The 26,671-nt window shown below is 45.8% G+C and overlaps 1 protein-coding gene across 2 annotated transcripts in view; it reads right to left on the bottom strand.

Moving 5' to 3' along the window:
• st14a (ST14 transmembrane serine protease matriptase a) overlaps window positions 1–26,671 on the bottom strand; it is a 40,191-nt gene that overhangs the window by 6,385 nt on the left and 7,135 nt on the right. For both annotated transcript variants that reach the window (XM_061682132.1, XM_061682133.1), the window contains exons 3-15: window positions 25,715–25,874; window positions 20,026–20,156; window positions 19,883–19,953; window positions 18,227–18,393; window positions 18,110–18,145; window positions 13,189–13,423; window positions 10,676–10,818; window positions 10,470–10,573; window positions 7,363–7,475; window positions 7,153–7,289; window positions 5,781–5,885; window positions 5,596–5,703; window positions 4,116–4,232 (exon numbers count right to left, since the gene is read on the bottom strand). In XM_061682132.1, the coding sequence (XP_061538116.1) occupies window positions 4,116–4,232; window positions 5,596–5,703; window positions 5,781–5,885; window positions 7,153–7,289; window positions 7,363–7,475; window positions 10,470–10,573; window positions 10,676–10,818; window positions 13,189–13,423; window positions 18,110–18,145; window positions 18,227–18,393; window positions 19,883–19,953; window positions 20,026–20,156; window positions 25,715–25,874 (1,627 nt within the window). The remainder of the gene's footprint in view (window positions 1–4,115; window positions 4,233–5,595; window positions 5,704–5,780; window positions 5,886–7,152; window positions 7,290–7,362; window positions 7,476–10,469; window positions 10,574–10,675; window positions 10,819–13,188; window positions 13,424–18,109; window positions 18,146–18,226; window positions 18,394–19,882; window positions 19,954–20,025; window positions 20,157–25,714; window positions 25,875–26,671) is intronic.

Genomic DNA, 26,671 nt, shown 5'->3' with positions numbered 1-26,671 from the left:
GTACAAAAGCACAAAGTAAAAATGGATTTTCATGTCAAAAATATACAATTCCCCATTTTAATAATTTGGCAGAAATTTTGTTAACCTTGTGAACTGACTAACCGAAAAAAATGCTAAACTAGCCTAATGACAGCAGAAACAAAATATCTTATTTATTTTGGAATAAACGAGGGATTATTGAATTTGTACTTCTTGACTTCCCACCACTGACTACTACTACTAACACCACAACTATTAGTACTACTACTACAAATTACTTTTAGCGGCTTCCATGGTTCAAAGTGCGTCCCTGCTGATGTACACTGCTTACACTAACAACATGGCTGCAGACAGAGGAGCTAGTTTACAAAAATACAGTCAGTCTAGCCAACCTAGCAATTTGGCCGTGATATTTAGCGTCGTTGAGTGGAATCATTTTCACATTGTTTTGCGTATAACAAGAAAGGAGCCCCCCTCCTTGAGCCGTCACCTTGTCGTGGCGGAGGGGTTTGTGTGTCCCAGTGATCCGAGGAGCTAAGTTGTCTGGGGCTTTATGCCCCTGGCAGGGTCACCCATGACAAACAGGTCCAAGGTGAGGGACCAGACAAAGCACGGCTCAAAGACCCCTAATGATGACGACAAACAATGGACTTTGTTTTCCCTTGCCTGGACGCGGGTCACCGGGGCCCCCCACTGGAGCCAGGCCTGATGGTGGGGCTCGAAGGCGAGCGCCTGGTGGCCGGGCCTCCACCCATGGGGCCCGGCCGGGCACAGCCCGAAAGGGTAACGTGGGTCCCCTTTCCCATGGGCTCACCACCTGTGGGAGGGGCCATAGGTGTCGGGTGCAGTGTGAGCTGGGCGGTGGCCGAAGGCGGGGACCTTGGCGATCCGATCCCCGGCTACAGAAGCTGGCTCTAGGGAGGTGGAATGTCACCTCTCTGGCAGTGAAGGAGCCCGAGCTGGTGTGTGAAGTCGAGTAGTTCCGACGAGATATAGTCGGACTAGCCTCCACACACAGCTTGGGCTCTGGTACCAGTCCTCTCGAGAGGGGTTGGACTCTCTTCCACTCTGGAGTTGCCCACGGTGAGAGGCGCCGAGCAGGTGTGGGTATACTTATTGCCCCCCGGCTCGGCGCCTGTACGTTGGGGTTCACCCCGGTGGACGAGAGGGTAGCCTCCCTCCGCCTTCGGGTGGGGGGATGGGTCCTGACTGTTGTTTGTGCCTATGCACCAAACAGCAGTTCAGAGTACCCACCCTTTTTGGAGTCCTTTGAGGGGGTGCTGTAGAGTGCTCCCGCTGGGGACTCCATTGTTCTGTTGGGGGACTTCAATGCTCATGTGGGCAATGACAGTGAGACCTGGAAGGGCGTGATTGGGAGGAACGGCCCCCCCGATCAGAACCCGAGCGGTGTTCTGTTATTGGACTTCTGTGCTCGTCACGGATTGTCCATAACGAACACCATGTTCAAGCATAAGGATGTCCACACGTGCACTTGGCACCAGGACACCCGAGGTCGCAGTTCGATGATCGACTTTGTGGTCGTGTCATCGGACTTGCGGCCGCATGTCTTGGACACTCGGGTGAAGAGAGGGGCAGAGCTGTCAACTGATCACCACCTGGTGGTGAGTTGGCTCCAATGGTGGGGGAAGATGCCGGTCCGACGTGGCAGGCCCAAACGTATTGTGAGGGTCTGCTGGGAACGTCTGGCACAATCCCCTGTCAGAAGGAGTTTCAACTCCCACCTCCGACAGTTTCAACTCCCACCTCAGAGTTTCAACTCCCACCGCCGACAACTTTGCTCATGTTGCTCATGTCTATTCGGACATCGAGTCCGAATGGACCATGTTCCACGCCTCCATTGCTGAGGCGGCTGACCGGAGCTGTGGCCATAAGGTGGTCGGTGCCTGTCGTGGCGGCAATCCCCGAACCCGTTGGTGGACACCAACGGTGAGGGATGCCGTCAAGCTGAAGAAGGAGTCCTATTGGGCCTTTTTGGCCTGTTGGACTCCTGGCCAAGCGGAATGCAGATCTGGTGGTCGCTGAAGCAAAAACTCGGGTATGGGAGGAGTTCGGTGAGGCCATGGAGAAAGACTTCCGGACGGCTTCGAGGAAATTCTGGTCCACCACCAACACTGTGTATAGTGGGGATGGGGCGCTGCTGACCTCGACTCGGGACGTTGTGAGTCGGTGGGGAGAATACTTCGAAGACCTCCTCAATTCCACTGACACGCCTTCCCATGAGGAAGCAGAGTGTGGGTTCTCTGAGGCGGGCTCTCCTATCTCTGGGTTTGAGGTCACCGAGGTAGTTAAAAAGCTCCTCGGTGGCAGGGCCCCGGGGGTGGATGAGATTCGCCCGGAGTTCCTAAATGCTCTGGATGTTGTGGGGCTGTCTTGGTTGACACGCCTTTGCAACATCGCATGGACATCGGGGACAGTGCCTCTGGATTGGCAGACTGGGGTGGTGGTCCCTCTTTTTAAGAAGGGGGACCGGAGGGTGTGTTCCAACTACAGGGTGATCACACTGCTGAGCCTCCCTGGTAAGGTCTATTCAGGGGTGCTGGAGAGGAGGATCCGTCGGGAAGTCGAATCTCAGATACAGGAGGAGCAGTGTGGTTTTCGTCCTGGGCGTGGAACAGTGGACCAACTTTACACCCTCGGGAGGGTCCTCGAGGGTGCATGGGAGTTTGCCCAACCAGTCTACATGTGTTTTGTGGACTTGGAGAAGGCGTTCGACCGTGTCCCTCGGGGAGTCCTGTGGAGGGTGCTTCGGGATTATGGGGTACCGAAGCCCCTGATACGGGCTGTTCGGTCCCTGTACGACCGGAGTCAGAGTTTGGTCCGCATATCCGGCAGTAAGTCGGACTCGTTCCCGGTGAGGGTTGGACTCCGCCAAGGCTGCCCTTTGTCGCCGATTCTGTTCATAACTTTTATGGACAAAATTTCTAGCCGCAGCCAAGGTGTAGAGGGGGTCCGGTTTGGTGGCCTCAGTATTGCATCTCTGCTTTTTGCTGATGATGTGGTTCTGTTGGCTTCATCAAGCCGTAAGCTGCAACTCTCATTGGAGCAGTTCGCAGCAGAGTGTGAAGCGGCTGGGATGAGAATCAGCACCTCCAAATCTGAGACCATGGTCCTCAGTCGGAAAAGGGTGGCATGCCCTCTCCAGGTCTTGGATGAGATCCTGCCCCAAGTGGAGGAGTTCAAGTATCTTGGGGTCTTGTTCACGAGTGAGGGAAGAATGGAACGGGAGATCGACAGGCGGATCGGTGCAGCGTCTGCAGTGATGCGGACTTTGTATCGGTCCGTTGTGGTAAAGAAGGAGCTAAGCCGAAATTTACCGGTCGATCTTCGTTCCTACCCTCACCTATGGTCATGAGCTGTGGGTCGTGACCGAAAGAACAAGATCCCGGATACAAGCGGCCGAAATGAGTTTCCTCCGCAAGGTGTCCGGGCTCTCCCTTAGAGATAGGGTGAGAAGCTCGGTCATCCGGGAGGATCTCAGAATAGAGCCACTGCTCCTCCGCATTGAGAGGAGCCAGATGAGGTGGCTGGGGCATCTGATTCGAATGCCTCCCGGACGGCTCCCTGGTGAGGTGTTCCGGGCATGTCCCACCGGGAGGAGACCCCGGGGACGACCCAGGACACGCTGGAGAGACTACATCCTTCGGCTGGCCTGGGAACGCCTCGGGATCCCCCTGGAAGAGCTGGATGAAGTGGCTGGGGAGAGGGAAGTCTGGGCGTCCCTGCTAAAGCTACTGCCCCCGCGACTCGACCCGGATAAGCGGTAGAAAATGGATGGAAGAAAGGAGCCCGGCGGAAGGCAAACACTGTCAATGGCGCAGACCATTGCCAAAAACATGGTGCCCAATAATAATAGCGATTATCAACATGTTGAAATCTTTTGACCCGGAGTAAGTGCTTCTAAGCTGCAGATTTTTGCCGAGGTTGCCTTGGCTCACCTTTACAACTCTGAAGAACATTATTGCTATTTGTGCAGGGGGTTGTCCTCGAGCCCCTGCGAATAGTAAACTATTTTGGTGTAGCTAAACAGTACGGAGCTAAGCATTGAAGGAGGAGTTAAGGAATGAGATGAGAGTTTAGCGTTCATCTGGATTCCGGAGAAGAGTTGAGGAGTTCACCTCGTTCACAGTCAAGCTCATCAGAACCATCGCCACAGTCGTCTATCCCATCACAACGACTCTTCTCCGAGACGCATTTGCCGTTCTTGCAGGTGAGTTGTCCAGTAGAACAAGTGCCTGGCGGGACAAGAAGCGCACAGTTTAGTCCAGGGGATCTCTAGCAGTTTGGGTCAAGGGACCACCTAAAGGGGAGATATTTTTCCAAGGACCCCCTAATAATCATAATGGCAATTAAACATAACTACTCAATTTTATTTATATAGTGCCAAATTTCGTGTTGTTAAGCCAATAGAATAATTGCCTAGGTAATTTTTTACTTACGGTCACAATAAAATACAATACAATGAAAAAAAACAATGTGCTTTCTAAAAATTGTAGATTTTTTTCATGTCTGTGCAGATTTACAGTCAGAAAAGTTGGCTCGAGGTAACTGGACTCTACTTGTGTGTTGAATTTGTTGTATTTCTTTCTTGTTTGCCCCCCAAAAAAACAATAAAAATTACGAAGATTATGCTATCAAGCAAATGACCTATACCCCTAAATGCCACAGGAATGGAAAAGCTTCCTATTTTCAGAGGAAAAAATCCAATGTCACGATGATGAATTCATATTTTTTAGAAAAAAAAGGTCACTAGAATAAAGTCATATTTTGGGGCACAACTTGTGAGAATAGCTATATTTTTCAAAGAGAAAGTAGTAATATTTATAATTTAACATATATTTATACAATGTCATTATGTAAAAAATAAAAGGAAAAATTATATTTGAGAATATGTTTTAAACAAAAATGTCTATATTTAAATTTAATATTGTTTTTAAGTCAAAGTTAAATAAGAGAAGAGAGTCATTCTAAAAAAATTAATTTAAAAATACATTATTCTCATAATATTATTCATCATCATAATGCCTTTTATCATGGAAAAGTTGCCTTAAAATAGGACTATATTCTCTGGAAAATAACAGATTTTATTCCTGTAATAATATGCATTTAATCAAACTTCCGCCATGGGATAAATTAATATATATATATATATAAATATATATATATATATGTATATATAAATTAATATTAATATATATATATATTTTTTTTTTTTTAAAAAGCAACTTTGTCAGTGATGTGAGATTTATTTAAGAAGTTACAATCATAGCTGATCTGGGCCATAGCTAAGGTAGGGAGTTTTAATTGCTGTATGCAGTCAGGTCGGCATTGCAAATGAGAATCTGTTCTCAGTTGCCTTACCTGGATAAATAAAGGTTAACATTGGTTTAGTACGTTTGTTTTCTCTGCACGCCGGTCCCCATTTATAGCTATGTACTTTTTAAAAAAATGCTACAACATAATAATGTATTGCAAATTATTTTGCAATACATGGGGGCCGTAGACCCACGGGACCTGTCCGTGTTTAAGAAACCACTGGGTTAGAGTATTTTACTGAGACGCGTTAACACTGATGCATCGGGAATGAACGCTTCGTACCGCAGTTCTGCTCGTCTGTGCCGTCGCCGCAGTCATCTACGCTGTCACACTTCCAGAACATGGGCTTGCACAGCCCGTTCTTACAATTGATGTGACTGGAGCTGCACTCTGGAGTAGGAAACAAGCGGTTAGCTCAGCATGGTAGATGGGTAATGTGAACTGTCACCACTGTGAAAATGACATACTGCAGTTCAGCTCGTCGCTCATGTCGTTGCAGTCGTTCCAGCCGTCACACTTGAGCTCAGGCTTGATGCAGCGCTGGTTCTTGCACTGGAACTGCTTGGGGCAAGCTGCAGATACCGGTAACACCGTCGGGAAATAATCACAATTTGTCAGAACTAGGCAGAGGTGGGAGTAAGTCACTTATGAGCAAGTCATAAGTCTGTCTCAAGTCTTAACCTTCAAGTCTCAGGTTACTGTGGAAAAAATAAAGCCACCCAAGTTGAGAACTCACAAAATTTGGGTTAAATGAGTCATAAATCAAGTTCTATAATCTTACTCAGTCACAAAATATATTCACATTAGTCACTTTGCACTCAGCATCTGTACTTTTGTTGAGTTCACTATAATAACACATTCACAATGACAGTTTTTTTTATGGTTCCAAAATTAGCCTCTGTATCGAAACAAGCAGATTTTCAAATGTAAACAGGCAAGACTTGTCAAGTAATGTAGTTCAAGTCTAAGTCATGCTGAGTCTCATGAATATCAAGTCAAATCTAGTCTGTCACAAGTTTTAGCCAAGCAAGTCTCAAGTCCTAAAATCAGAAGACTGGCCGCCGTACACAGAGCAATGCGACAGAAATCCATTGGACTGTCGTCCAGTGTGCAGGATTCTGAAAATAGTTTTCACGAGGAGCCGGCGATCAGCGTCTAGTTTCGCTGCCATTCGAAATTTAAATCGCAGGTGAGCGGCGTCGCAACGTCACAGATGTAACGACCAATCAAATATGCCATTTTCTATTACATGATTTTTCGGAACAAAAGTTACACTTCGGGGTATGACGCGAGACACGGCTGTCCGCACCAATAAAGTATATTGTGTTTTCCAAAAATAATTAACTAATTTTATAATTTTGATATGTACCTGTAGCTAAAAAGAAAAGCATGGAGAGTGTCGCCGAAATGCACGAGTGCAGTCAATGAATGGGGCGATCATTGCCAACAGCCTCTGAAATATCCAAATTTTCTCCTTTATTCCTGCCTATTTCTTTTTTTTGTATTATTATAATACACTGTAGCTACAACAGCCAGAGCAATCTGCTTCTTCCTTGACAACTACACCATGTTTTTTGTGGTTCAATAAAATATGTGGCACTTCAAAACATTTCCCCATAGGAAGACCAGGGGTCACAGTTTTCCACCTTGCAGTGGTGGTGTGTTTGCAAGGGTCAATCGCCAGGTGTGCGGGTGTGAGTCACTGACTGCAATTTGTTCATGATTGTCAAGTTCAGTCGCGTTCGTCGTGGCTTAAGTCTAATTCCAGTCACATGACTTGAGTAGAGTCCTCCACCGCTGTCAGAACAAAGGACCAGAACTAAAACTATTGCTGCTTACGGTCGGCGACGTCAACTGCCTCATACATAGCGTCAAAGCCTCGGTCCACATAGGATCCGTCGGAGAAAAACACAATGGTCATTTCACTGCTGGTGCTGGTCTCCATGACAGAGTTGTCGGGCTTATCTCCACAAAACCTACAAAAAAGACGACGCACGTCAGATGGGACTGAACAATGTTATTTTTTCATTTGAGTGCACCAGGACTCACTTCTTTCCGTTGATCTCCACGTAGTCCTTGCGGCAGCCCTTGCTTCCGTCCTGGCCCGGTTCGGATATGAGGAACTTTTTGAATGTCACTTTCACAGACTTTCCGGCAGGGACCTGGGAGATGGACAGAGGTTGTTTGTTTAAAGTTCACATACTTTTAAAACCACATTTCATCATCACAGCAGACATCAAGCCAAGCTAATGAGCAGTGAATAAACTTCTGATCATTCATTGATACTATTACCTCAGCCAATGGTGGACGTTTTTCTTGACAATTGTTAACCAATTGATACATCTGCTCATTACCACCGCTTACAGGGTCAGAGAGCAACTGTTTTTCCTGACATTATTTAAGAGAAGAATTTTTTTCTGGTTTAATTTCATTTACCCCAGAATTATGGGGTGCCGTTTGTAAAGCATTTTCTCACATTTAGCTTCTAACAGTGCTTTAAAAAAACTGTGTGAACTTTAGTGACTTTTTTGCACATTTAGAACAATATTTGTCAACTTTATATTAAATCCAAATATTACATGTTACATCTCAAATCTAAATGTTAAATATATATCTAAATAGGAATCTTAAATATGAATCTTAAATGTAAATTTAAATATTAAAACAAAATCTATTTATAAATGTTAAATCTACTGTATATCTAGATGTTAACTATATCTAAATATAAATTTTACATTTAAATATAAATATTAGAATGAAATGTTAAATGTATTTTTAAATATAAATGTTAAATCTAAATGTTTCAGGTTGAACTAAATATTTAGCTAATATGCAAATCCACACAGCCAAGAAATGGAAGTACCGAAATAAAAGCTGCGCGTTTGTAGTGTCAAGAAACATAAAAACATGTTATACAGGGAAATGGACCCTTGAACATAGATAAACACTAACTGAAAAAACAAACCAGTTCGGGAAACATTTGATGAGTATTTTGAGTGTTTTGTGTCACTTTTATGAAAAAATGCCTCTTCGCCACAGCTCTGCAGCGGGTTATGGCTGGGTGCAGCTGGAAGATGCCGCTTCTCCCTCCAGATATCCTCGCTGGCTGGAACCTCAGCCTCCTTTTCTCAAGCAAGGAAGCTAGTTAGCTAACACAACCACCGGCATCTGCCGCAGTGCCTCTACATCAGAAGCAGAACGCAGCCATTCGTGTGGACGTTGGGGGAGCTGGGAGCTCAATTAGGGAAGGTGGGTTTTCGTGCTGAAAAGCACGGGTGAAAAAAAGAACCACAGTTTTTTTCCTCCCCGCAAACCCCTTGCCACTTGTTTTTCCAAGTCCACCTCCAGGGCTGACGTCCGCTCTCTTGTGGCCGGCGAGCAGGCACTCTGAGGCGGGTAGGTCAGTGGGAAGTAGCGGTCTCTAGCTGGCTCTCTTTTCTTTCCCCTGGTTCCCCGGCTTCCGCCCCGTGACACTTCAGAAAAGTGACACTAAACACTCAAAGTAATCATCAAATAAAGTTTTCATAACTGCTTTGTTCTTTCAGGGAGGGATAATATTTCCAAGGCTCAATTTATGTTTTTATTTTATTTTATTTAAAACATTTTTTATGTTGTTATTTGACACTACAAACACACAGCTTTTGAGAAAAAGTTTGGTACTTCTGTTTCTTAGCAGTTTGGATTTGCAGATTAATTAAATATTTAGTTTGACCCGAAACATTTAGATTTAGAATTTGACATTTATATTTAATTGTTATATATACAATTACAAGTATGTATTTAACATTCAGTTGTAATACTTATGTTTAAATTTAAGATTTATATTTACAGAGGTAACATTTATATACAGTATATATTTAACATTTAGTTCTAGGATTTATATTTCCATTTACAAATATCTATATTTAACATTTAGATTATATATATAACAGTTAAATATATATTTAACATTTAGATTTGAGATTTAGAGTAGGTGCAACATTTAATATGATTAAGTTGACAAATATTGTTCTAAATTTGTAGAAAAGTGACTGGAAAATTCACACCAGTTTTTTTCAACACATTTTGAAGCTAAATGTGACAAAATGATTGGCGTGAGCAGCTTTACAAAATTTGAGCAACATCCTAGCACAAATATGTATAAATATTATATATTAAAGATAAATCTGTTTTACTAAAACAAATAAGATGGTTATAAAAGATTAAATACAAATGTGAATACAAACGTGAAAAGTGAACTATACTTAGTCAGTACAGTAATTCTTTCAGTACCCCTAGACCAGCAATTCCCAACCAGTGTGTCGGGGCACATTAGTGTACCGTGAGCGCTCTTCAGGTGTGCTGTGGGAAATTATAAAATTTTACTTAATTGGTCAAGAAATTATTTATTTCCAAGAAATAATGTATATTTATTCATCTATTTATGCCAGTGAGGCATAGTGACAGAGAGAAGAAATAAATGTTCTTCTATTAGATGGCAAGAAGTACATACAATAATTACTGTAGCTACGTTTTGTGACATTTTTGTTTGTGGGTGTGCCATGAGATTTTTCAATTGCAAAATATGTGCGTTGGCTCCATAAAGGTTGGAAATCACTGCCCTAGACTCGAGTCTGTGGTACAGAGCTCCCTCCAGTCAGTACCACAATTTGAGAATCATTGACTTAAAACATTGCCTGTACAGCTTGTTTTTTTACTACAGCAACAGTTTGACCATTGAACGGATGATTTCTTTCTCCATGACTTTCGATGGGAATCACTGAATTAGACATCCACCAGCATACCGGAATGTTTATAATGGACCACTGAGTTCTCCGCTGAGTGCTCTTGTTAGTATATTGTATTTATCATTGTTTAGCTCGGCAAAGGGCAGCGTAGTGAGCCAGTGGTTAGCACATTTATTTCACAGTTCTGAGGTTCAAATCTCTGCTCTGGAAAGTGAACATGACAGCAAATGACTGTTTGTCTATACTGTATGTGGCCTGCGATTGACTGGCGGCCAGTCCAGGGTGTACATCGCTTCTCATCCAAAGTCAGCTGGGATAGGCTCCAGCACACGCACACCTGTGAACCTAATTATGACAAAGTGCTGTAGAAAATGGATGGATAGCTAGACATCATTGAAAGGATTTCGAAATGCTGTGTCCTCGTCTCACCTGGATGGTCCACTGGCAGGAGGTCCGAGGCGGGTAGTAATTTGGAAAGTTGGGGGAAGTAAAACGGCCTGTGTCACCTGTCAGCTGGCCACCGCACATCGTACCTGTTTGAAAATTTTTTAAAAAAGAATCAGAACAACCGCAGCATTTTTTCACTTCCATGAATCCTTGCACAAGTGTGGTTGTGTCTGTGTGTGGCTTCCTACTAGTGCTCCCGCGTCGCACCTGCGACACTTGTGCTCGGAAGCCTGGGTAGTTCTTCACTTGGTTGGTCGCCATGGTGACTAGCATCACGTTGCCAGAGGACAGAAAGGTCAGGGGCTCGCTGGGTGAGTAGTAGCCACACATCCTAAAGACAGAATGGAACATTCCTTTAAAAAAAACAACTCGACTGGAATCGTAGCAAGTGTGTTTCCTTAAAGTGTCCATCCTGCGAACAGATGCCCCGAATTAGTCTGTGTGTGCATCCATCCACTTAAAAGTCCCCTTCCATCACTGTTTTTCTATTCGAGTTTTATAATCTTTGATGTCCTTTTATTGGGTTTGCGTGATAATTTGGGCTGGAAATGCCCAAAATGTCCTTTTTCAAGCTATTCAAGTTGGTCTTTTCTGCCTGGCATTTGAGGCAGTCAAATTGCTTAATAATATGCAAGATATAAAGGAGCTTTTCTCTCACTGGATGTTCCCTAATTTAAATATGGAAAACAGCTCATATCACAGCGTCTGCTTGGGGCGCCCAAGCATTCATAGCGACGTCACATCCGTCGATGCAACGTTCACGTCCCTCGCAAGAGTTTGATCGCAGATTTATATATACACACTGAACGTGCATTTGCTTCATTTGCTCCAAATTGATATGCTCCTCCCACCTCGGTCCTCTTCAGCAGGTCGTATGCGCGCTTGCATCCGGCGAAGGCGTGCTGTGAAGTGACGACGGCAAGCGTGACAAGTGACCCTGGCTAGTTCCTTTGATTTTTTTTTTCTATTCCTAGTTTTACTCCCCTTTCTGACCAGGGACAAGCGGCCACGACACCCAGCGTCCTATTACTGTCATTGTGAAGCACAATTCGCCAAGCTGAAAGGGCACGTGGCTGAAAATTAGGAGAGAAAAGGATATTTTGAGGTTGCCTGGCCTGTTGCTCTCCCTCACTCGTGAACAAGACCCCGAGATACTTCAACTCCTCCACTTGGGGCAGGATCTAATCCCCGACCTGGAGTGGGCACTGTACCCTTTTCCGACTGAGGACCATGGCCTCAGATTTGGAGCTGCTGATTTTCATCCCAGCCGTTTCGCACTTGGCTGCGAACCGCTCCGGCGAGAGTTGAAGATTACGGTTTGATGATGATGATTTTCACCACCCCCCTCCCCCTCCTCCCTCAACTCCCACCTCCGACAGAACTTTGCTCATGTACCGGGGTAGGCGGGGGACATTGAGTTCGAGTGGACCATGTTCCGTGCCTCCATTGCTGAGGCGGCCGACCGGAGCTGTGGCCGTAAGGTGGTCGGTGGTACCTGTCGTGGCGGTAATCCCCGAACCCGTTGGTGGACACCAACGGTGAGGGATGCAGTAAAGCTGAAGAAGGAGTCCAATCGGGCCTTTTTGGCCTGTGGGACTCCTGAGGCAGCTGTTGGGTGCCGGCTGGCCAAGTGGAATGCAGCTTTGGTGGTCGCTGAAGCAAAAACTCGGGCGTGGGAAGAGTTCGGTGAGGCCGTGGAGAAAGACTTCCGGACGGGTGTGAGGAAATTCTGGTCCACCATCCGGCGTCTCAGGAGGGGGAAGCAGTGCACCATCAACACTGTGTATAGTAGGGATGAACCCGACCACGACTTGGGACATTGTGAGTGGGTGTGGAGAATACTTAGACTCCTCAATTCCACCGACACACCTTCCCATGAGGAAGCAGAGTCTGGGATCTCTGAGGCGGGGTCTCCTATCTCTGGGGTTGAGGTCACCAAAGTGGTTAAAAAGCTCCTCGTTGAGGCCCCGGGGGTGGATGAGATTCGCCCGGAGTTCCTACAGGCTCTGGATGATTTAGGGCTGTCCTGGTTGACACGCCTCTGCAACATCACGTGGACATCGGGGACATTGCCTCTGGATTGGCAGACTGGGGCGGTGACCCCTCTTCTTAAGAAGGGGGACCGAGGGTGTGTTTCAACTACAGGGGGAATCACACTGCTCAGCCTCCCTGGTAAGGTCTACTGGAGAGGAGGGTTCGCCGGGAAGTCGAACCTCAGATTCAGAAGGAGCAGCGTGTTTTTTTTCCTGGCCGTGGAACAGTGGACCAGCTCTACACCCTCGGCAGGGTCCTTGAGGGTGCATAGGAGTTTGCCCAACCATTCTACATGTGTTTTGTGGACTTGGAGAAGGCGTTCGACCGTGTCACTTGGGGAGTCCTGTGGGGGGTGCTTCGGGAGTATGGGGTACCAAACCCACTGATACGGGATGTTCGGTCCCTGTACGACCAGTGTCAGAGTTTGGTCCGCATTGCTGGCAATTAAATGCTTTTCCACTCGATGGCAGAATGTATACAATTAACCTGTTTATCCACGTTTTGGGACATTTCTCTTTGGTGGTGTGCTGTGAGATGTAATGTAATGCAATGTAAAATATGTCCCTTGGTTCAATTACGGTTTGGAAAAAACTTATATTTAGCAGGCCAGAAGGTTTCCCGTACACACCATATCAAGTCATTTTCAAGCTCTGTATGTATGACTCACTCCTGCACGACCCTGGCCTCGATGGCCACCAGGGAGTCGTAGATCTTGACAAAGTCATTGTCGCAGTTTTCCTCCAGGTTCATCGTGTCGAAGTCCAGCTTGATGATGTAGTTGGGGTCGGCCCGCAGCTGCCACTCGATAAAGGTGTTGGGCGGGTATGGGCTGTCGGGGAAGCCGGGGGACTTGATCTGGCCAATGTGGTTGGTCCTCGTGTGCTCGGAAAACCTCAAGAATCCTGAGACATGAGACAATAGTCCATGTTACATTGCAACGACTGATAGCATAATTATGGGGTGCCGTTTGTAAAGCGGCGCACACTGAGAATAACAGCAACATTTTGTCACATTTATCTTCAAACAGTGTCTAAAAAAACTTTAATTTTCAAGTCACTTTTCTGCACATTTAGAACAATATTTGTCAACTTTATAGTTATATCCGAATATTAAATGTTACACCTATATCTCAAATCTAGATGTTGAATATCCATCCATCCATCCATCCATCCATTTTCTGAGCCGCTTCTCCTCACTAGGGTCGCGGGCGTGCTGGAGCCTATCCCAGCTATCATCGTTAAAATAAAATATATACATGTTAAATGTATATATATAAATATATATGTTAAGTAAATATCTAAATCTTAATTTAAATTTTCAATTTTTCAATATACTGTAAATTTTAAAACTAAATGTTAAATCTTTGTATAAATGGCAAATCTATGTCTAAATATAACTTAAATATATTAAATTTAAATATAGAAACTAAAAGTTAAATACTTAAATATAAATAAGAAATATAAATGTTAAAATGTTAAATCTAAATGTTTCAGGTCAAATATTAAAATCCATACCGCCAACAAATGGACGTACCAAGATTAAAGCTGTGTTTTTGTAGTGTCATATGATTTATGAAAAACAACTTATATAGGGATATGGGCCCTTGAAAAAAGATGATCACTACCTGAAAAAACAAATGAGTTAGGGAAACTTTATTTGACGAGTACTTTGAGCGTTTAGTGTCAATTTTATGTATTTCATGCTGAAATGCCCAGGTGAAAAAAAAGAAGCACAGCAGCGGCAACAGTTTTTTTTTCCCCCTTGCCACTTGTTTTTCCAAATCCATTCCCAGGGCTGACGTCTGCTGTCTAGCGGCCGACGAGCAAGCAGTCTGAGGCAGGGAGGTCGGTGATAAGCACCGGTCTCTGGCTGGTTCTCTATTCTTCCTCCTGCTTCCCTGGCTCCCGCGACACCTCTTCATAAAAGTGACACTAAACACTCAAAGCACTCGTCATATAAAGTTTCCATAACTGGTTTGTTATTTCAGGTAGTGATTATATATTTACAAGGGTTCATTTCCCTTTATAAGATGTTTTTTTAATTTGATGTTGTTATTTGACGCAACAAACACACAGCTTTTATTTTGGTACTTCCGTTTCTTGGGTGTGTGGATTTGTATATTAGCTAAATATTTAGTCCAACCCGAAACATTTCGATTTAGTATTCAGCATTTATATTTATGTATATTTAAAAAAGATTCAGTTTTAATATATTTAAATTTAAGATTTATATTTGACATTTACATAAAAATATTTAGCAGTTTTATATTTAAATTTACATTTAACTATTCGTATATATAAGTATTCGTATATATATATATATATATAATTGAAAAAAAAACACCCGGACTCACCCCTCATTATTCTCGGGGACTTTAACAAAGCTAAACTCAACCACGAACTCCCTAAATACAAGCAGCACATCGACTGTCCTACCAGGGAAAATAATACTTTAGACCACTGCTACACTACGGTAAAAAATGCATACCGTGCTATACCTCGTGCAGCCCTGGGCTCGTCTGATCACTGCTTAATTCACTTAATACCGACGTACAGGCAAGAACTTAAATGTGCGAAGCCTACAGTGAAAACAGTCAAAAAGTGGACCAATGAAGCCAAGATGGAACTTCAAAGCCGTTTAGACTGCACAGACTGGAGTGTCTTTGAAAATTCAGCTGGCAGCCTGGATGAATATACGGACACTGTCACATCCAATATCAGTTTCTGTGAAGAGGTTTGTGTACCGACAAAATCATTTCGGACATTCAACAACAACAAGCCGTGGTTCACTGCTAAACTTAAGCAGCTTCGCCAAGCTAAGGAAGATGCATATCAGAGCGGGGACAGGGCCCTGTATAATCGAGCTAGAAACCAGCTGACTAAAGAAATTAACATTGCAAAGAGGATCTATGCAGCAAAGTTGGAAAAACAGTTTAGCGCGAACGACTCGAAATCAGTCTGGCGTGCATTCCAATCGCTGACTAATTACAAGCGACGATCCCCCCAAGCTGAGAACAATAGCACACTAGCCAACGACTTGAATACCTTCTATTGCAGATTTGAAAAGGACAGTTTCACTCCACACACCCACCCGGCCGCACCCGCGACCACAACCACACCTCTGACTTCTGCGTTAACCATCCATGAACAGGATGTGAGACGCATCTTCAAACAACAGAAGATTAACAAAGCGGGCAGGACCGGACCATGTGTCCTCATCCTCCCTCAAAGTCTGCGCGGACCAGCTCGCTCCAGTCTTCACTCAGATCTTCAACAGATCTTTGGAAATGTGCGAAGTTCCATCCTGTTTCAAACGCTCCACCATCATTCCAGTCCCCAAGAAACCTGCAATCTCTGGTCTGAATGACTACAGGCCTGTCGCTTTGACATCTGTGGTCATGAAGTCCTTTGAACTTCTCGTGCTGGACCGCCTCAAGAGTGTCACAGGTCCCCTGCTGGACCCCCTGCAGTTTGCCTACCAAGCGAACAGGTCTGCGGATGATGCAGTCAACATGGGACTGCACTTCATCCTAGAACACCTCGACAGTGCAGGGACCTACGCGAGGATCCTGTTCGTGGACTTCAGCTCAGCGTTCAACACCATCATCCCTGAACTCCTTTCAACCAAGCTTCTCCAGCTCAGCGTCTCACCTGCCATCTGCCAGTGGATTTACAGCTTTCTGACGGGCAGGACACAGCAGGTCAGGCTGGGGGAGGCCACCTCATCCACACGCAGCATCAGCACTGTCATCGGCCTCATCAAGGACGGTGACGAGTCTGCATATCGACAGGAAGCGGAGCGGCTGGAGCTGTGGTGCGGCCGACACAACCTGGAGCTGAACACGCTCAAGACTGTAGAGATGATCGTGGACTTCAGGAGGCATCCTTCGCCACAGCTGCCCCTCACGTTGTCCAGCTGCCTTGTGTCAACCGTCGAGACCTTCAAGTTCCTGGGAAGTACAATCTCTCAGGACCTGAAGTGGGCGACCAACATCAACTCCGTCCTCAAAAAGGCCCAGCAGAGGATGTACTTCCTGCGGCTTCTGAGAAAGCACAGCCTGCCTCCGGAGCTGCTGAGACAGTTCTACACAGCGGTCATCGAATCAGTCCTGTGTTCTTCCATCACAGTCTGGTTTGGTGCTGCTACAAAAAAGGACAAACTCCGACTGCAACGGACAATCAAAACTGCTGAAAGGATTGTCGGTACCCCCCTACCCACCATTGAGGACTTGCACGCTGCCAGAACTAAGACAAGGGCATGCAAAATCCTCTCGGACCGTCTGCACCCCGGTCACCAGCTCTTCCAGCTCCTTCCCTCAGGTAGGCGCTACCGATCAACGCAAACTACAACTAGTAGACATTCCAACAGCTTCTTCCCTCTTGTGATCAACTTCTTAAACACCTAACCTATAATTCCATTAAAACAAGCTGGAAATGTTCTGACTTGAGTTCGTTGTCACATTTCTGTGGGGCCAATTATGTATTACTCGTGCACTCACTGTAGTTGTCTCGCCATACTGCACTATTTGCACATACTGGCCACTCATGCCAGAGTAGCATCTGCTCCATTTCCACACTGATTGAGGAGTATTTGCAACATTTGCACAACCAACATTGTCCCAGATGATCGTACTACTCGTCACTTTAAACCGCATACACTCCTTGACGTCTCAGCGCCCTTTGCACAATGGTCATTGCACCGGACTATTGCAATATTAGTCATTCAAACTGCTCTAAGTGCGAGAGGACTCTGCATCTTTTGCACAATTGTTTTTTGTCAATGTCTTTATGTCTCCAAAGTGTTCTGTAAATTGACTGTCTGTTGTACTGGAGCGTCTCCAACTACCGGAGACAAATTCCTTGTGTGTTTTGGACATACTTGGCAAATAAAGATGATTCTGATATATATTCAACATTTTGATTTAAGGTTTATATTTAGATATATGGTGGCAGGGTGAACGACTGGTTAGTTCATCTGCCTCACATTTCTTAGGACCCGGGTTCAAATCCAGCCTCGGCTAGGTGGAGTTTGCATGTTCTTCGCATGCCTGCGTGGGTTTTCTCTGGGTACTCCGGTTTCGTCCCACATCCCAAAAACATGCATGGTAGGCAGTGATGCCGGTAACGCACGAACTGAACTTGGACAGTGATTCTTTTGCATACCACAAGACAGATCCTGTGTACTACTAGTGGTACTAGTACCACACTTAAAATACAAAATACAATATGTGTGACAATTTTGCCAAAAATGATTTTCATTGATGTGGATTTATTCATTTGTGTGCACTGTGCTGTTTTTTTATATCAACTTGGACTTTTAAATAAATAGGAGGAATTATTGTCATTAAATGTTGGTTTTATCAATACAAAATAAATAAAGCTGTATTTAGTATATTTCTGCAAATAGTGACAATAAACAAGGAACTCCCAACCAACACAGACATGGGCGCGCACAATATTGTGAAGTGACCCCATGTCATCATCTACTGAAATGCTAACTGCGATTTAAGACAGTCTCCACATAAGATCATATTGAGGACAAGCGCTACAGAAAATGGAAAATGACACTGAAAAACAAAGATCACTTACTGCTGAATTCTGCTGAAAACAATCGTGAATCGAGTTCTGTAAAATAAAAACACTGACAGTGAATCCACCAGCAGGTTTCACAGATTTGAGAGCATTTCTTTGGGTGACTTCTTGTACCAGAGGACACGACGTCTTCCAGAAGCAGAGAGTTGCCTGGCCTGTAAATGCTGCGCTGCTCTTTGTCAACCAGTTTGTCCATGGCGGACATGGCACTGTCCACTGCCGACTCCTGGCCAGTCGGAACGTTGAACTCTGAGATGTAGTACGCAATGACGCTGCCCTCACTGCCAGCAAAACACAAAATCAAAATAAGTAGCACCTAAAAAATACTTGGGGCTCCAAGTATCATTGCCACAGTACAGCTCAGTTGTACAGTAGTGCCTTACTATACGAGATGAATTCATTCAGTGACCACACTCGTAACTCAAAGCACTCATATCTCAAATCATCTTTCCCTATTAAAATGAATGGAAATGCTATTAATCTGTTCCATCCTCCCCCCAAAATATATATTTTTTTCCATAATGGGTTTTTTAATAGAGAAAATAGCTCTCTATAATATTGTGCTTCATGAAAACATAACATAAAATAGAAAACAAAGAATTAAACAGTTTGTGCATTATTGTGGCTCCTTCTGGTGAGCACAACTTGGCCAGCAGGAGGTAGTACAATACAGTCATGCAGACAAACGAAGAGTTTCACTCAACTACTGTGACTAAGTAATTTGCAGTAATATTGGACATTTTATAAAGAATATACACCAATGAATATTGGTTATATTTTTCATCTACACGTGTTGCTGCTCTGTCTATGTTCAAATATTTTGTTTGCCCTTCTATGGCATTTCCCATTATTGTGTTCGCATTAAGCTAGTGGACTTTAAGGCAAAGTTATGCTGTGAAAGTCTCTTTGTTTTATGTTTACTTTGAACTGGTAGTGGCAAAATAAATTTGAACTGGTAGTGGCATTCAACAGCTTCAAGCCTCGTTTTCAAAGATTTGTTCACTATGCCAAACTGCTGCTTGTTGTGAAGTGAGCTGAGTTAACTTCACTCCCAACATATAGAACTCATATCTCAAAGTCAAAGCAATAAAACGGTCAAACTAAAGCTTGTATCTCGGAAAAGTCATAAATCAGGTCACTCATATCTGAAGGCACCACTGTATTTAACTTTAGTACAATACAGTTGCATTTAATCTTATGCATCCATCCATCCATTTTCTGAGCCGCTTCTCCAACTAAGGTCGCGAGCGTGCTGGAGCCTATCCCAGCTGTCATCGGGCAGGAGGCGGGGTACACCCTGAACTGGTTGCCAGCCAATCGCAGGGCACATACAAACAAACAACCATTCGCACTCACAGTCACACCTATGGGCAATTTTAGAGTCTCCAATTAATGCATGTTTTTGGGATGTGGGAGGAAACCGGAGTGCCCGGAGAAAACCCACGCTTGCACGGGGAGAACATGCAAACTCCACACAGGCGGGGCCGGGGATTGAACCCAGGTCCTCAGAACTGTGAGGCTGACGCTTTAACCAGTCGGCCACCGTGCCGCCTTAATCTTATTCATATTTTATCTTATTTATTTTGGGGCCTCCAACTATCAGGCTTATTGATAGCTATTTGTTATTCATTTTACATGTCAACTATTTAATAAAAGATATATTTTCTGATCCATTGTCCTGGATTTTGTTTTGCCTTGGGCCTCCAGGTGGTCTAGAAGCACTCCTGCTTGTACTTGTCATGCAAATTAAATCTTTGAGACCTGTCATACCTAAAAGCCTGAACTGTCGAGCCAACGTAGTATTTGGCCAGCTGCGGACTCTTGCTGTAGAGCGTTTTGAGCTGCAAAAGACAAGAAGAGTGTGAGGGAGGAGGTAACAAACGCAGCAATGGCGGCAGTTGTTTTCGTCGTACCTGCATCTTGACCTGCTTGGCCAGCGCCTTGAACTCAGAGCTGTTGGCGTTCTCGTAGGCGTCCTCGAAAACCTGGTTGGTGATTCGCATGGAGCCGCTGTACAGCTTCTTGACGCGCACGTCTTTACGGACTGCAAGGACAAACGGACAGGGGTTATGTTTACAGAAAGACAATATTTTGTTTTTTAAACAAAAAAAACAAGTTCAACATTGGCTAAACAAACAAAATATTTTCATCCTTTTTCAGATAAAAATCGCACCCCTTGATGTCTTAGTCTGTCACTTTTTTCCTTTTTCTTTCTATGTCTTGAAAGCCCTCGGGATTGCTCTGTGTGAAGGCTGACGCCTCCTTCATACAAGAACATCAAGAATACATGAAGAAGAAGAGCACAACTTTCTGCCACTTCATCAAAAGCAGCTCAGTGGAAGACACCCGGGAGGACGGGGGACGGGAATAAAAAGCGAGGAACTTTCTCTATGATGCGTTTTTTTCTGTTTATTCATTTTGCCTTCAACATTAGTTTCCCCAAACACTGCAGAGCATCTACAGAAGCCCTGATATGGAGAAAATAGATAATTATATCCCAAAAAAATACAGTATTACGAATTTCATAATTGGCTGTTATCATCGGTTGGCCATTTGCAAATTCACCTAGTCACAGATTTATGTTGGCAACCTATCTCACGTGATTCGCTGAAAAATCTTTGTGGCATGTTGTGGCGAAGGACCTACGTTGAAGTGATAAGCTTTATATAGTAAGGCCAGAGCCTTTTCTAATATAAAAACATGCTTTGTCGCCATCTTGAAGCATCTATAAACAATTACGGCACACATGGATATCCTGTTCACTGTCGTCACATGGATATCCTGTTCACTGTACAACCCCCTGCACAAATAGCAATAATGTTCTTCAGAGTTGTAAAGGTGAGCCAAGGCAACCTCGGCAAAAATCTGCAGCTTAGAAGCACTTACTCCGGGTCAAAAGATTTCAACATGTTGATAATCACTATTATTATTGGGCACCATGTTTTTGGCAATGGTCTGCGTCATTGACAGTGTTTGCCTTCCGCCGGCCTCCTTTCTTCCATCCATCCATCCATTTTCTACCGCTTATCCGGGTCGGGTCGCGGGGGCAGTAGCTTTAGCAGGGACACCCAGACTTCCCTCTCCCCAGCCACTTCATCCAGCTCTTCCGGAGGGATCCCGAGGCGTTCCCAGGCCAGCCGAAGGACGTAGTCTCTCCAGCGTGTCCTGGGTCGTTCTCGGGGTCTCCTCCCGGTGGGACGTGCCCGGAACACCTCACCAGGGAGGCGCCCGGGAGGCATCCGAATCAGATGCCCCAGCCACCTCATCTGGCTCTCTCAATGCGGAGGAGCAGCGGCTCTACTCTGAGATCCTCCCGGATGACCGAGCTTCTCACCCTATCTCTAAGGGAGAGCCCGGAGACCCTGCGGAGGAAACTCATTTCGGCCGCTTGTATCCGGGATCTCGTTCTTTCGGTCACGACCCACAGCTCATGACCATAGGTGAGGGTAGGAACGAAGATCGACCGGTAAATTGAGAGCTTCGCCTTTCGGCTTAGCTCCTTCTTTACCACAACGGACCGATGCAAAGTCCGCATCACTGCAGACGCTGCACCGATCCGTCTGTCGATCTCCCGTTCCATTCTTCCCTCACTCGTGAACAAGACTCCAAGATACTTTAACTCCTCCACTTGGGGCAGGATCTCATCCCCGACCTGGAGAGGGCATGCCACCCTTTTCCGACTGAGGACCATGGTCTCAGATTTGGAGGTGCTGATTCTCATCCCAGCCGCTCTACACTCGGCTGCGAACTGCTCCAGTGAGAGTTGGAGCTCACGGCTTGATGAAGCCAACAGAACCACATCATCAGCAAAAAGCAGAGATGCAATACTGAGACCACCAAACCAGACCCCCTCTACGCCTTGGCTGCGCCTAGAAATTCTGTCCATAAAAGTTATGAACAGAATCGGCGACACAGGGCAGCCTTGGCGGAGTCCAACCCTCACCGGGAACGAGTCCGACTTACTACCGGATATGCGGACCAAACTCTGACTCCGGTCGTACAGGGACTGAACAGCCCGTATCAGGGGGTTCGGTAGCCCATACTCCTAACCCTCCACAGGACTCCCCGAGGGACACGGTCGAACGCCTTCTCCAAGTCCACAAAACACATGTAGACTGGTTGGGTGAACTCCCATGCACCCTCGAGGACCCTGCCGAGGGTGTAGAGCTCGTCCACTGTTCCACGGCCAGGACGAAAACCACACTGCTCCTCCTGAATCTGAGATTCGACTTCCCGACGGACCCTCCTCTCCAGCACCCCTGAATAGACCTTACCAGGGAGGCTGAGCACTGTAGTTGGAACACACCCTCCGGTCCCCCTTCTTAAAAAGGGGGACCACCACCCCAGTCTGCCAATCCAGAGGCACTGTCCCCGATGTCCACGCGATGTTGCAGAGGCGTGTCAACCAGAACAGCCCCACAACATCCAGAGCCTTTAGGAACTCCGGGCGAATCTCATCCACCCCCGGGGCCCTGCCACCGAGGAGCTTTTTAACTACCTCGGTGACCTCAAACCCAGAGATAGGAAAGCCCGCCTCAGAGAACCCACACTCTGCTTCCTCATGGGAAGGCGTGTCGGTGGAATTGAGGAGGTCTTCGAAGTATCCTCCCCACCGACTCACAACGTCCCGAGTCGAGGTCAGCAGCGCCCCATCCCCACTATAGACAGTGTTGGTGGTGCACTGCTTTCCTCTCCTGAGACGTCGGATGGTGGACCAGAATTTCCTCGAAGCCGTCCGGACGTTTTTCTCCATGGCCTCACCGAACTCCTCCCATACCAGAGTTTTTGCTTCAGCGACCACCAGAGCTGCATTCCGCTTGGCCAGACGGTACCCATCAGCTGCCTCAGGAGTCCCACAGGCCAAAAAGGCCCAATAGGACTCCTTCTTCAGCTTGACGGCATCCCTCACCATTGGTGTCCACCAACGGGTTCGGGGATTGCCGCCACGACAGGCACCGAGCCTGTCGTGGCGGTAATCCCCCTTACGGCCACAGCTCCGGTCGGCCACCTCAGCAATGGAGGCGTGGAACATGGTCCACTCGGACTCGATGTCCCCAGCCTCCCACGGAACATGAGCAAAGTTCTGTCGGAGGTGGGAGTTGAAACTCCTTCTGACAGGGGATTCTGCCAGACGTTCCCAGCAGACCCTCACAATACGTTTGGGCCTGCCACGTCGGACCGGCATCTTCCCCCACCATCGGAGCCAACTCACCACTAGGTGGTGATCAGTTGACAGCTCCGCCCCTCTCTTCACCCGAGTGTCCAAGACATGTGGCTGCAAGTCCGATGACACGACCACAAAGTCGATCATCGAACTGCGACCTAGGGTGTCCTGGTGCCAAGTGCACGTGTGGACATCCTTATGCTTGAACATGGTGTTCGTTATGGACAATCCATGACGAGCACAGAAGTCCAATAACAGAACACCGCTTGGGTTCTGATTAGGGGGGCCGTTCCTCCCAATCACGCCCTTCCAGGTCTCACTGTCATTGCCCACGTGAGCATTGAAGTCCCCCAACAGAACAATGGAGTCCCCAGCGGGAGCGCTCTCCAGCACCCCCTCCAAGGACTCCAAAAAGGGTGGGTACTCTGAACTGCTGTTTGGTGCATAGGCACAAACAACAGTCAGGACCCGTCCCCGCACCCGAAGGCGGAGGGAGGCTACCCTCTCGTCCACCGGGGTGAACCCCAACGTACAGGTGCCGAGCCGGGGGGCAATAAGTATACCCACACCTGCTCGGCGCCTCTCACCGTGGGCAACTCCAGAGTGGAAGAGAGTCCAACCCCTCTCGAGAGGACTGGTACCAGAGCCCAAGCTGTGTGTGGAGGCGAGTCCGACTATATCTAGTCGGAACTTCTCGACCTCACACACCAGCTCGGGCTCCTTCCCTGCCAGAGAGGTTACATTCCATGTCCCTAGAGCCAGCTTCTGTAGCCGGGGATCGGATCGCCAAGGTCCCCACCTTCGGCCACCGCCCAGCTCACACTGCACCCGACCCCTATGGCCCCTCCCACAGGTGGTGAGCCCATGGGAAGGGGGACCCATGTTACCCTTTCGGGCTGTGCCCGGCCGGGCTCCATGGGTGCAGGCCCGGCCACCAGGCACTCGCCTTCGAGCCCCACCACCAGGCCTGGCTCCAGTGGGGGGCCCCGGTGACCCGCGTCCGGGCAAGGGAAAACGAAGTCCATTGTTTATCGTCATCATTACGGGTCTTTGAGCCGTGCTTTGTCTGGTCCCTCACCTAGGACCTGTTTGTCATGGGTGACCCTGCCAGGGGCATAAAGCCCCAGACAACTTAGCTCCTAGGATCACTGGGACACACAAACCCCTCCACCACGACAAGGTGACGGCTCAAGGAGCCGCTGTTGTCACATAGATTTTTTTTTTTTTTTATAACGCTCAACTACAGCCATATACTAAAAATACATATTAAAATAGTAGACTCAGGAGTGGAATTAAAGACCCTGCAGAGTGAATTCAAAGATTTGTTTCTAAATACAGTACATATACATGTTTGAAGATAATTGATGAAAACGTGCAAAGACAGAGAGCTATGTAGTAAGGTAAGTAGTAGTAGTAATAGTAAGGCTTGCATGTACCAAGCAGACCAGGATAAGCTCATCCATGCTTTTATCTCAAGTAGACTTGACTATTGTAATGGTCTTCTGAAAAAAAGAGCATGAAACAGCTGCAGCTCATTCAGAATGCTACAGCTCTGGTTATGAACAGAACAAAGAGGTCAGAGCATATTACTCCAAATGTAAAGTCTTTACACTGGCTCCCAGTCAGCTTTAGAATATATTTTAAAGTTCTGCTACTGGTCCATAAATCACTAAATGGTTTAGGTCCTGAATACATGAAAGAAATGCTCATTGATTATAAACCCAGTAGGGATCTGAGATCGACAGACTCAGGTCAAATAGTAGAGCAGTGTCCAAAGCAAACATGGTAAAACAGTATTTCGCTATTATGCCGCACACAAATGGAATAAGTTGCCAACAGAAGTGACGTAAGCCTCAAGTGTGAATTTTTTTTAAGTCCAAGTTAAGTTTTTTCCATGCTTTTTTAGAGCATTTTTTGCCTTTGTTTTAAATATGTTTATAAGGATTTTTTTCTAAATGCTTTTAATCATGTAAAGCACATTGAGTTACCTTGTGTATGAAATGCGCAATATAAATAGATTTGCTTTGCTTTACTACTTAATTGTGGTCATATATCGTGTCACCTTTTTTTCCCATCATTTCAGTGTTTCTGACATTTGGGGCGTAGCTAAAACAGCACAATGTAATGGACCTTGGAGTCTGGCATGAGTCCCCCATTATATAAGAACTTGAGCGCCTTCACTTGCCTCAGCGGTTATCCGGGGCAATTACGATCTGCAGTTAGCGAGCTTGCTTTGCCTAATGCCGAAATGTTATGTCTAATACTGTACAAACAACTGTGGGTTAACAATAACTTCAGTCATCATAGAAGTTGTTTGCTATGATTAAGCGACTCTGACTTGACTTTCTTCACATTGTAGTTGAGAAAAAAAAAATCATCAAAATGCAATTGAGTGGAACCGTGTGAAATTAGAATGTAATGACATGAGGCACGCTTACAATGGAAATGCCAGACCAGCAGGCCGGCCATCAGTGCTACGACGGCGCACAAGATCAGCACTCCGACCACAGCGCCCACCTTCCCAGGACCTTTCTTCTTCTCCAGCTTTTTGTTGTCTGATGCCGGCAGGAACTGAACATTGGTGTCCCATTCTTTGTCCTGGAAGACACACATGGGTAATTTGGCATTAAATATATGAGGAGCTTCAATCCCGCTCCCTACAGTTGGCATATACTAACCACTATAACACAGGACACAACATAGTACAGTAGTTCCCAGTCACTGGGAAATAGGACTAAGTCAAGCCACGAATACTGAAGAAAACAACTGACAACCTCCCTAATTTTTTTTTATACAGTGTTCCCTCATTTTTCGCGGTTAATGGGGACCAGAACCCCCCGCCAAAGGTGAAAAACCGCGAAGTAGGATTTGCCCCTCCCCACAGGAATTTTCGTGGATGTGTATGTGGGTACCAGAATGTATAAAATATGTAAACAGGATTTAATCTGTCCTTTTCAACTCGGCAAAAAACATCAACAATTTCCCAATGTTTACCAATTTTTCCTCTCTTAACATTCACAGATGTATAACTTTACTCTTCTAATGAATCATCACCCAATTTAATGATAGTTCCATGGACAAATTCTTGTAAAACTATAATTACCTATTCACCCAACTGAAATAGAGGGGAGGCCCTTATTTGTACCAACACAGTTTTGGAATAATAACAATAAACAATATGACCATTTTATTACAATTGGGCCGAGGCAAACTGGGCACAACAAGACAACATTGTAGAGGGATGTGATCCCTCTACAGTATACTACAGGAATGCCAATTGCAGTTACATACATAATGAACATTGAACAACAACTGGCAATGAACATTTTTATTACCGCGCAAGAAACTTGCACTATGTGGTAATTAATGCGAGAAAATGTTTACGTGCCTTTCTA

Source organism: Phycodurus eques, chromosome 7 (genome assembly GCF_024500275.1).
Source record: "Phycodurus eques isolate BA_2022a chromosome 7, UOR_Pequ_1.1, whole genome shotgun sequence".
NCBI lineage: Eukaryota > Metazoa > Chordata > Actinopteri > Syngnathiformes > Syngnathidae > Phycodurus > Phycodurus eques.
Note: the sequence above shows the minus strand (reverse complement) of the source record. Positions and strands in the feature narration are given on the sequence as shown.